Source organism: Nelusetta ayraudi, unplaced genomic scaffold, assembly GCF_046127955.1.
Source record: "Nelusetta ayraudi isolate G7.1 ecotype Tasmania unplaced genomic scaffold, CSIRO-AGI_Nayr_v1 ptg000135l, whole genome shotgun sequence".
Taxonomy (NCBI): domain Eukaryota; kingdom Metazoa; phylum Chordata; class Actinopteri; order Tetraodontiformes; family Monacanthidae; genus Nelusetta; species Nelusetta ayraudi.
Window position 1 is genome coordinate 9,113,186 of NW_027466185.1, and position 12,179 is coordinate 9,125,364.

At 46.1% G+C, this 12,179-nt stretch overlaps 1 protein-coding gene across 14 annotated transcripts in view; it reads left to right on the forward strand.

Moving 5' to 3' along the window:
- The window catches only part of adgrb2 (adhesion G protein-coupled receptor B2), a 201,803-nt gene extending 190,478 nt beyond the window's left edge, over window positions 1-11,325 (forward strand). For 12 of the 14 annotated variants that reach the window (XM_076011341.1, XM_076011346.1, XM_076011350.1 and 9 more), the window contains one exon: window positions 10,078-11,325. In XM_076011341.1, coding sequence (XP_075867456.1) covers window positions 10,078-10,254 — 177 coding nt within the window. In that variant the 3' untranslated portion in view covers window positions 10,255-11,325. Of the gene's footprint in view, window positions 1-6,132; window positions 6,185-10,077 lie in introns of all 14 variants that reach the window. The other 2 variants (XM_076011343.1, XM_076011347.1) reach the window with 1 other exon arrangement.
- Window positions 11,326-12,179: the final 854 nt, after the last annotated feature.

Sequence of the window (12,179 nt, forward strand, 5' to 3'; positions counted from 1 at the left end):
TACTTTCTTTCAAAAAAAAGTTTTTCAAACAAGCTGGAAGGTCACAGTAGAACCAATCCTGTGCAAACGTGTCACTTCTTACAAAAACAGAAAATCTTTCACCAGTGCCTGAATCACAATTTCTTTTCACCGTCCATTTAATTGGACTATTTGTCAATGTTCTGTCATTCCCAATGTCTTATGTGGGTGGTTTGGTATGTGTGTGTGTGTGTGTGTGTGTGTGTGTGTCCGTGTCTGTGCCTGCCTGCGTGTGTGTGTGAGAGAGACTGTCTGTCGTGCACCTTGGTGGCCACCTTTGCGCATGAGACTTCTTTGAATCATTAATACGCCATTAGCAGCAGACGAAGTCGAGACGAGTTCCCGCTCACTCCGCTCTGACCTTCAGAGGGCCAGTTTCATTAACTTTTAAACGCGCATGGGGCGAGCGCGCGCATACGTGCGCTCTCGCGCTTCCGCCTCATCTGTTGGCTCGTCGGCGTGCACTGCCACGATGGGTTATTCAGCTTTGATAGGTGTACTCTCCCCTGGCGCCAGATTCACGCTGGTTCACATCTAATTTACACCGTAAAGTCGGGGAAACAGGCACCTGGTCTTGACACCTTTCATATTTTCCATGCCAGGGAGCCATAAGCGCACGTTACACACGCTCAAACACACCCACGCGCACACAGTGTGTGTGCCATTTTGACGATGCCAAATCGACGGCCTTTGCCTTCGCTCCTCATCTGCTCAGTGCCTTCATCAAGATTTTTAGACGTACTGGCCAAGAAAATATTTTATGGATGGGGGGGTTGGGGCGTGGGGTGTGTGATGGCGATGGCAAGCTGCTTGCAAAGCCACAATTGCACTTTGGAAAAGCCAAAGACTTTTGCGCGGTTGCGCCGTAGCATGCTAATGTGTCTGCGAGGTATCTCAGGTGCTCCCAGGGGATAATGGGCTGGCGTAAGAGCAATATTAGGCTGGCAAGAAATTACAGACCAGCAGCAATTGGATCCAACTTGAAATATAAATCCAAATGCATGCGGGCCGCCACCCGTAAATAAAACCCATTTTTGTGCCCTTCCTAGCGTTTAGTGCGCAAGTTGGTGCCGCGGGGTGCAGATCCCGCTTACTCAGCCAAATCTATTATGTTAAAAGTGAGTCGGCAGTTCACTTTGCTGTGAATAATTGCACGGATAACGGCATCAGTGTCAGGGACTTTGACGAGACCCAGTTCAGCGCCTGTCAACATGTCACTTTGAGAGTCGCCAGCCCCAAACACCCGACGCGCTGACTCCACTGTAATTCTGGAGATGGGAGGGTGTGGGCAGGCGCCGGGGCGGGCTGTCGTGACGTGTGAGACTGGGTGGCTCCGTGTTGTGTTGGGTGTATCTCTGTGTTGCGTGTCCCCCTATCTTCCTTTGGAGTTTGTTTTCTTTTTCTGTTTAGCTTTGCATGTTCAACTGCTTTCCGTCCACACAGGCATGGATCACTCTGCATAAATTTATCATAACCCTTTTTAAATCGAAAAAATAAAACAAAAAGTCAGCAATCACTTGTACAGCGCAAGCGTGATGGAAAAGCAAACTTGACTGCATTTCCTCACAGACATACCACCCCGAGTGCTGTGAAAGTTGATGCTGCTCATATTTTTAATACCATCTATTGACTCCTCCCCTGCAGGGATGAGTGCTGCTCAGTGCATCATTTTAGTGTAGCTTCGGGAAAATCCCATGCGGTGACGAGTCATGTCCTCAGGCGCCGATTACCTCATGAACTCAGTAACCCAGCTGACTTTTTGCAGGTCCTCAAAGTGTCTAAACAGTGCTTTAACCCAGATTTTAACCCGCCTCTAACCCTCTCTGACCTCCACCCCAACCCGCGGCCGGTGCTCGCCCGCATCGCAGGTGCCCCCTCCCCCGCCACCCAGACAAAACACTGAGCCGTCGCTCGTGCGCAGAACTTCGCTCGTTTACAAAGAAAGCCAACGTAAGACTGTGCTGGACCTCCAGCCCCTCCCCCTACCACCACCTGTTGACTCACTCCGATCCTGTAGAGTCGACGGACCCATGCGTCCGGCAGAGTTTGCTGCTTGAGTGTTTGCCGCTACTGGAGCTGAAGCAATTTACGTCATTGGCTGTTTTACTAAACCCTGAATGTCACACATTTTGCAGTTATTGTTATTTTTTTTTTTTTTTCAGTTGGATCATTGGATTATTTGGTCTCATGTCCAAACAAAGGGGAGGCTTAGTCAACGTTGAAATTTCACCCATTTACTAACCACCGGGATGTTGACGGAGGCTTCAGTGTGATTGTCTGAGCTGCATAACCATACCTGAGTTTCACAGTGGGAAGAATTCCACCCTATTGTGATAAAAAAAAAACAACAGACAGGAAAGAAAATGAATATCAAAACATCCCCTGCGATAGACCACAGTGTGGTGAGATAGTTTATGCACTACCAGAAACTTTTATGTGTTTTTAGCCAAACACACAAAGTTTCTAGTTACTGAATGGGTGAATTTTCAGTTTTGTGTAAATTGTCTCTTTAATCACAGCTGGAGGTGCTACTAAGCAACAGTACTCGACATGTGTTTTTCCCAGAGCTGCATTTATTACCATGTGGAAATCAGGAGTTTAGTAACAGTCAGTTTGAGGTGCTTTGCTTGCATTTTTTTTAATCAGATGCATCTCTGAAATGCTTCCTAACCAGAGACTAAAACGATTCAAGGCTACGTTTACGCAAACAGCGCCAAACTCTGCACCAACTACGTGTAGTTGCTCATCTTATATATGTCATTGCTGTGTTGTATGGACGTGGCAGTAGGGATACATTCAATAGAGACAAATCTCTAATCATCCCCTTGTAGTAGTATATTTTTGTGTGAGTTGTAGCCTTTCTCCATCACACCCCCTACAAATCCATAGCAACACCGACCTCCATGACCCAGTCTAGACGTTGACATGGGTTTGTATGTTGCCTGATGTATGGCTGCAATCATTTCCCACCATGAACAAGACCAAGGACTGTTTTCAGTGTCATTGTTCTGTTTGGGGGTTGTGGTTTTGTGGTTTTTGTTTTTTTTGTGGGTTTTTTTTTAGTGTTGTCGCTGTGACCCCTCCATACAGTCAGTCACTGTGCCCATTTCAGTGCCTGAAAATAAACCCGTACGATCTAAACACCACAACAAAGTGATAAATCAGTTCATAAAAGAACAATGACCCGTCCAAAACCGACTTATAATCACCACATAAACTCCGATCCGCTGCTCGTAAACTCGCTCATTGGCACTAAAATGGGCCAAACACGATGCACTTTGTGTGGATGCCGGTGAAAGCCGGGGGAGCATCTCCCATGAAGGTTTGTAGGTTCATAGAGGATCGGATTCATTTGTATTTTTCTGAAAAGGTAGGATCGTTGTGTCGGCTGTGTTGAGGAAAGGAGTGGATACCAGAAAAAAGACAGACAAAATTGCTTTCACGCACGCTACTTTTGCAGCTTATCCAATTTTCTCCTGTAATGCACACCAGTGCATTACAGGACCCGTCCATTGTATGCGTGTTCCACAGATAAGTGTCGGCATATTTCAGTCATGTCAGTTCTTTTTCTGTGGTTTTTCCTCTCAGTTTTCTCCAAACCATATGTCCTCCTTAAGATACCAGGTATGAAAGCGAGAAAGTTGCTTAACTGCAAGATTTCCTCTTAACCTCACTGTTGAATGATGACATGGTCTCTCTTTTCTACAAGGCTCTTTTCTTTCTTCTTTGGAACTTTTCCCTCGTTTGGGGAAGAAGCGTACAGTTGGGCCTGCGCTTCATATTCGGTTATTTTTGAAAAAAGAAAAAAAAAAAAAAAAAGAAACATATGCATGACCTTTTAAAATCTACACTGTGAAATGGCCCACTAATAAACTACAGCTAACAAAGGTCAGCTGCAGGCTGTGACACAGACGTATAATCTTGCCTCCTGTTTTTGACATCTGCGAGCTCTCCCGGTGCAATAAGTCGCGCTGGCAACACTTTTGCTTACGGAGAAAATGAATGTTTTTTGTCAAAGCTAAAAAGGTGTTTTGGTGCAAGCTCAAAATGTTCTGTTGTGTCTCAGCTAATAGGAATCCACTCTTTCCTCTGGTAACGTACTGACTTTAACGTACTGACTGTCCTTTCTCTGTGTGTGTGTGTGTGTGTGTGTGTGTGTGTGTGTGTGTGTGTGTGTGTGTGTGTGTGTGTGTGTGTGTGTGTGTGTGTGTATAGACGTCACGCACTAATGTTTAGATTTAAAGCTGCTTTTTTGGCCTCTGTCGCTGCATAGTTAGCCCGGTGATTTCTGTCCTCCTCGCACGGTTCACAAGGTCACACCACACAGTTTTGCATGCGGTGCCCAATGATGCAATTCTGTGTCTCTCTCGGCATGGGATTGAAGTGTGTGCGTACAAGCGAGCTGGAGTCAAAAAAAAAGAGAGAGAGAGAGAGAGAGAGAGAGAAAATCTACCCAGTAATGGGCTGGCTGGTGCATTTATTAGCTCTGGAATGGGGTGTGTTTTCCTGATGAAACAGAGTGGGTGAGGCTTCCCTCTGTGATAAAGGAAATATGTATCATGGCGTCCCAGCGTTTAGCGCTGTCGGTTCACAGTAGGAAGGTCACGGGTTCGATTCCCGCTCTGAACCCTCCTGTGTGGTGTTTGCATGTTCTCCCAGTGTTACTGTGGGTTCTCTCCAGGCACTCGCAGTCCAAAGACATGCACATTTAATGTGACTGGAACTCTGTCAATGCGACTGCTAGTTTTATATCCATGTGTCCCTGCGATAAACCGGCGACGTGTCCAGGGTGCAACCCTGCCTTTGCCCCAGTTTGGATCTGCTCCAGAGGTGAGGCTGCAAATGTGAATCCTGAATGTTTTGTTTCTTTCCAACCAAGTTTCCCAGACTTAGCCAAGGCGACCCCAAAGCATGATAGCAGCATTAGCTCATGATCCGTTGTTCCCCGCATTTTTACGCCACCAAGGAGGAATTTAATTAAAAGTATTATTTATCCTCAAAGGCCGCCTCGGGTGTACCAAAGATGCTTCTAAATGACAAAGGCATACTTTCTACTTTTTTTTTTTTTTTTAAAGATTGGGGGCAATTTGCTGGCATCAGAGGAGCCTGCAGGTTCAGATAGTCAATTCCACATGCCGGCAGCAGGGCCCTGTCCCTGTCTCCTTCATAGCTCATTCCCCCCTCAATTCATCCTCCTGGCTTGACATTTTCATTCTTGCCGCCGCCCTCTATTCTCCCATTCCTCTCGCTAAACTCACGTTTCAGGCATTAATTGAATAATTAATTCCTCTCATTAGCCTGTTTTTAATTATTTCCTTGCCCCCTACTCGGCACCGGGTATAAACTCATCAACTGTCCTCGCCCCTCCACATCAATTGCCCACGAATACCGAGTGGCTGACGGAATGTGGCCTTAACATACTGGCTCTATCAGTGGCTCGTAATGAGAGTGCGTTTAGCCCAGGCGGAACAAGTCTTATATTGGCTTCTTGCACCAAGAACCACATTACTAATTTAGCTCATTTGGTGTCCTTGGGCACATTAAAAGAAGTTTCAAGGGGTCTGAATGTGGAGCCGGAGCTGTTTTTACTCTGGCACCACGGTCCACCAGGCGGCAGCAGTCGAACAAACGATGCCCATGCGCGTGATTGCTCGTTTGTTTGCAATGTGTTGCGCTGTTTAAATTTATGTGAACTACATTCCAAGGATTTGCCACCTTTGAAGGACCCGTATTACTGGTGACATGGATTCCTTGCAAGCTAAAGGGTAAATGGTGCTAAAAGATCATTAATCTTTGGTGCTCCTTCATTAATGGTGGATTCTGTCAGTATGCTGATGATAAAATCAAGTGAACACAAGTAAAAAACTGAATATACCCTGCAAGGTATTTTTCTGGTATCCACTCAGTCCACTTCTGCTTTCACCCATGTGTAAATGTGATTTAAGTTTGTCCAATGTGTATCTCATGCTATATGTTTATGTTTTTGTTTTTAATTTGCCTAACTGCCACGTTTTTTTTATTGATTTCTCCTCTTTTTTGTTGTCTGTCCTCCTGTTCCATGTCCCCCGATGGCTGACTTTGGCCTTCTGTTGCATGCTCGTTGTCATGTCTCAGTTTGAATATAGCCAGACAGTCAACAGGACCATGGGCGTCCCGGTCAACAAAGGTAACGTTAACCCACTCACTCCCAATCATGACTCCTCCTCCTTTCTCTCTCTCATTTCCTCCCTCCCTCCTTCATGTCCCATAGCCAACACGGCACACCAATCACCCACGTCCACACTGTGTCCATTCCATGGTTCAGCCGAGAGTGGAGTGTGGGCGGCATCCACTTACGAGGGGATTCAAATTCAGTTGGAGTTTAAATTTTCACACCCACAAATCATTTAAAAAGCCTTCATTTCTAAGTGTTTATTCACGCAGCTCTGTCACATGTTTTCTGGTGGACCAAAGGATACCTGAATCTTTACGTGTTTATGCAAACTCTGTTACATGATCATTGTGACGCTGTGCTCGTGGTGTCTTGTGGTGCTTATGGCTACTAGAGAATTGTTGATGTTTTTTTGTTTTTTTGCTGCAGCAGGCAAAGACACAAGGGCATCCGTTGACAACAGTTGATAGGATCCAGAAAATCAATCAGCGATTAATTTAATATTGCAATAATGAGTTTGCATTGTGAGCTCTGACGCACACAAGTCATCGACTCGGTGGTGCCCTCCAATGGCCAATTGATGAGTCCTGTTTGATGACTTAAGTCCGATTATTTAACAGGTTGTCACTGCGCTAACACCGAACCGCTCAGCTGTGTTTCTCCTGCTCGAAACCTCTCCATGACTGAAAGCGGAGCTTGACAACTGATGACGGTTGAGCTACCTTTCTTCTTCTTCTTCTTCTCCTTCTTCTTCTTCTTCTTCTTCTTCACTGCAAAACTCCTAATTGTGTGATGAATCACGCATGCAACATCAGAACCGGCGAGCACTCGATGGTGACCTCTGCAGGGCACCGCGATGCCGACCTCTGTGTGGCAGTTGCGTGGAGGTTGAGCGGCAGGGAGTTTAGGTTACAGAAGCCAGAAGCGAAACGCACCGAGTCAGCAGCGCCCGCTTTACGACTCCGCTGTAACTGTTTTATGTGCGGCGCGAGCGCATACAGCATCAAATCAATAATGCAGATAGTGTGGATAGCATTTTCATGCACTAATAACCGGATTAGTTATCCTCTTCCAACATTATGTAGAATACATGAGTTGTGAAGCCCGCAGCGCTGTGCTGAGCAGACCCACGGCTTTTAGTATAAGATTCCCTCGTCGCCCACACAAGCGCGCCACTGCTGTGCCTTAAAGTAGCCGCAGTCGCTGTTAGCGGTTCGTGGCATAAAGGAAGTTCCGTGTCAGTCCGGCCTCGGCTCATCAGGTTTACTCTCTGCTTTTAGCAACAAAAAAAAAAACCTCCTCGGAGAGCGCAGGCGGACCGAGCGTGTCTCTTTTTCATGTTGTGCACGTGGACGAGGTGTTGGATGAGCGCGGCCTGCTTGGGGATGTTGGCCTTTCCTCCTGGCACCGCAACCCCCCCCCCCCCCACCTCCATGCGGATCCCCCCCGTCCATCGGAGCATTTCATCCGCCGGCGGTGGAGAGTGAAAGCAAGAGGGGCTTCTGGAACACGGAGGAAGGCAGAGATGGCAAAAGGGAGAGGATAAACACGCACAATCCCGTTAGCCTCGTCTCCCAGGGATAAAGTTTGGCTTAACTGCAGCATTACCCGCTCTCCTGCATTACAAAAATGGCCCTTTGCCAGCATTTAACATGCAAATTGGCTCCCAGATTATGCAAGTTTTTTTTCCTTCTTCTTCATTTTTGCCAACTGTGACGGTTGGCCGTGACGTCGCAAGCATGATAATCAGGCAGATATTGCCCCCTAGTGCTCCAGTGACAATCATCAGCCTTGCGAAAAGGGAAGACAGATGAGCTCCTGCTTCGACAGATCTATGAGATGTGTATGTGTGTGTGTGTGTTGGGGTGGGTGGTAGTGGGGGCTGTTCTGGTGACACTGATTGAGAGTGGGAGAAGCTAAAAGTGAATCACAGTCGTGGAATCAGAGGGAGGAGTGAGAGCTGAGCAGCAGGAAACTGCTGGTGCTCCTCTTTCTTTCTGATGCTACTTAGTGCACAAATAGCCCCAATTTATACCTTGACCATGTGTGTGTGTGCATGCCACTATGGTCTAGCGCTCTGCCCACAAATTCCCACCAGAGGCACTGGATCTGGATCGCGTCTGGTGTCAATTAGTGTTTACGTGTTCATCTACCAATTTATAGATAAACACGTGGAGCGGGAATGTTCCTCTGTTGTACATTTCAAAACGCACCCCAGAGCGTTGGTTCTCTCGTAACGTCACGTGAGACGCCCTTATCTTCTTCCTGTTGTGTGAATTATTTCAGGTTTTTGTGGTGTTGTTGTTTTTTATGTCGTCCAAAACAAGCTCTGCTGCAGCTGGGTCCCATCGTGTCTGCCAAAAGCACCACAAGTACCCTGTTGTTGTTATTGTTGTTTTTTCCCTCTACTTTTATCTGTTTTCCCTCCACAAAGAGTTCTCATGAACAGGTCTATCTTTTTCCCCGCTGCTACGTGTGAAATCGTTATCTCGGCACAATAATGAGCCTCATTTGAATAATTGCCCCTTATCTGATGCATAATGCTTCCTCTAATTCTGATTTTTTTTTTTTTCTGTTGTTTTTTTAGAGAGAGAGAATCTCCTCGAACATGTTTTTAACTAGCGTTTTTTTCTCACACGCATGATGGGCACATCTGTGGCTCTCTTGTTCTGATTGTGACACAAAGACACTTTTCATCAGCCAATCTCCAAAGTTACTGATTGCAGAGTGTAGGAGATGAAGGAGGACAGGTGTTGTTTTTGCAGATAATGGTAAGTTTCTAGGCAAGATGAAGAGGAGATGAGAAACCTGTGCAAAGTTTAGGCATGTCTGCTTCCTACAAAACAGATGGGCAGTTTTCCTAAAGCTGGTTGGCCGTTCCTTTACTTGAAAGGTAAAAGGAAAGAGAAAAATGTATCATAAGAGTGTCGGGAAGAATGAAAAGTGTTGTCTGGTTGAGAGACAGCGGCACTGACGAAGAGACAGGAAGCAGCAGCAGAGATTAAAATGTTGAGCTTCTGTTCAACCAGGATGGACAAGATCAGGAATGAGCACATCGGAGGGACAGAGCGTGTTAGATGTCCTGGAGATAAAGCCAGAGCGGCCAGACTCAGGTGCTTTTGACACAGACAGAGGAGACAGTCAACAGAAGGACGACAAGGAGGCTGCTGAGGTTGAGACTGGCAGGCAGGAGGAGGAGCGAAGAGGAGATTTATGGATGCAGTGAAAAAAGACATTGAGGTGGTTGTGAGAGGAAGGCAGAGGACGGTGATGGAAGCAGATGATTGGCTGTTGGAGACCACCGGAGGGAGCAGCCCACAGGAGGATAAGCAAATACTCATGTATGGACGTCATGCACATGAGGCTGTGTAGTGTCAGTTACATGGCAGATATACGAGGAGTCTGGAAAACATTTCTGGTTCTGCCACAGTTATGTGTAGGATGACAGTGTGAAAGAGCTTGAAGGGCAAAACTCACTTCATGTGCCTCTGAACCTGCCACGCAGTCCCCAGAACTGAAAAAAAAAAAACACCTTAAACACCTAAACTCCTTGTGATGTCACAAAGGGCACCCTCACAAAATATTTTTTTGCCAGAGAATGTCAGCAATGGGCTGTTTTCAGAAGATAGCCCGTTTTTGTTTGCTTGTTTTCCATCAGTAGTCATGTGAGGCTGCTCTCGATGAAGATGATCTTAAATTGGTTGTACAGTCAGGCCTTTAAATTCCCAGCACTGCGGCCGCCAGGTTTGTATGACGGACTTTGCTCAGTTATTTTCTCCCTTTCTGTAACTTTGCTGCATCTACGGGCTCCTTCCGTAGCTTATTTCAGCTTATACAGCTGTCTGTTTTTCTTCCTCTCCCTCCCTCCCTCCCCTGTCCTCCTCCTCTTCCTCCGCCTCCTCCGCCAGGACAAGTCAACCCCAGAGGGCCAGAGCTCCTGGGACAGCTTCAAGAACATGACCCCGGAGCTGTCCATCGTGCCTGGGGAGCAGAAGGAGCGCATGGAGCTGCACAATAAGAACTGGGACTCCTCCTCCGCCAACACGCCGGACTCGTCCGAGGGCGACTTCCAGACTGAAGTGTGAAGACGCACGAGGCGCCAAACTTTCGCTCACTTGAATACACGCAGACACGCACACACACGCACACGCAAAGACACAAGCGAGCGAGGCTCATTGCCGAGGCCGGCAAAAGACGGCAAACTGAAAAAAAAAACTATACATAAGTGATTTTTTTTTCTTTTTTTCCTCCCTCTCTCTATCTTTGAAGACCTCACTCTCACACGCCGCTCTCTGTCTCCACCAACGTGCTCCGTCGGATCCCGTCCCCTCTCCCCCCCGGTACCGTATTTGTTTACCGGTGCACAGGACACGCAGATGCGGTGAGGTTGGGGGTGGGGGGGGAGAAAGGAGACTGTTCTACTATATATTTTCGCAAAGAAAAAAAAAAGAATGAAAAAAAAAAGACTGCCGAGATGTAAGAACAGGGGCCCGACGCGTCTGTGGCCGCTGAAAGATTTTTAAAAAGAACTTCAGAAGAAAAGAAAAAAAAATCTATAAAGAACTTATTTCCGAGGATTTAAAAGAAAAAAATGTCTTGATTTTATTATGAAGAAGAAAAAAATAAGAAAATCTCTTCAAAATGTTTGAGGATTTGTGGAGTGGGGAGGGAGGGGAGAGGAAGAGGGATATTTCTGCACCGTTCTGTTCTTTTTTATAGCAAAGGGAAGAAAAACGTCACTAAAGTTTCTCACACTGGTATTTTCCCGGCGCCCGACACACGTTTATTTCCTGTTTTCCTGTCGAATGGATGACGAAAGCATTCTATGTCTGGCTCTTACCTTTTTTCTTTTTTTCAAGTGTGTTTTTATTTTGTCATTTTGGGTCGAAACAGGGATGCGGGGGTCGACGGGGGAATAGCTGCTCACTGAAACGTGCCATCCTCTCTGCTTTTCTTTCTCTTTTTTATTTGGATGTTTTCTGTTCGACAGTCCCAATCCAGTCGCTCACGTCCTTTGTGTCAATGTTGTATTTTAAACCCCCCTCTTTTTTTGTGAATTTTCTATGTTTTAGTTTTAAAAAAAAAATACTATATATATGTCCCTCCATGCAGTTTGGAACTTTTAATGAAAAAAAAATAATACAACTGAAACCAACCGAGTCGTGTTCCGTGGTGTTTCAGAAAAAAAAAAAAAAAAAAGGAGTCTTAATTCTTTGCAGAGTGGTTCGGTTCTGTGCTTTTCGCTTCCTCCTTTATTATTTCATTTCCTGGGAGACTAACCCGTGCACAACTTACTTCATTTTTATTTTATTTAAAAAAAAAAAAAGGAAATCAGGACACATGCAGCTTATTAATGTGAGCTTTTCTCTGAGATAATGTGCAGCACATTTCCACCCATGGGGGGATGAGAAGGATCGTGATTGCCACAAAGATTTACCCTCTCTCTTCCTTTTCCTCCTCCTCCTCTTCATCCTCCTCCTTCATGCTGCTTAGAGATTAAAGCTTTTCCAAAGATCGGGGCATCGGAATCGATTCCGGCTATCGCTGGTCTAGGGGGAAAAATAGCAATATCTCAAGTCAAACTCTGTCTGCAAAGCCCAAAGTTTTGTTTAACATTTCTCAATCCGTGAAAAAAAAAAGAAAAAGGAAAAAAAAAAAGAGGCTCCGTTTAGACTGGCGTATAGATCGGCTGGACAGCCGACTTGTTCCATCGCAGTCGCTGCCCAGATATTGTTTGCTCTTGACGCGCCAGAGAGGCTGTTCTCCTGCCACTTATGAGTTAAAAGCAGAGTGCACTTCCTCGTCAGTTCCCGGATTCAAGTGGTTGTTCATTCGAGACTGAAGCCTTACTGATCTGTCAGTCCGTTTTCCCATCGCTGCTCATCCTGCTCTCAGGGTCACCGAATGTTTCTGTAGCCGATCCTCAGCTGTCTCAGGTTAAAGGCCGGGTTTGCAACACTGCTCAAGTTGCCAGGTCATCACTGAGCTGGAATTCTTGCAGATCTTTCCC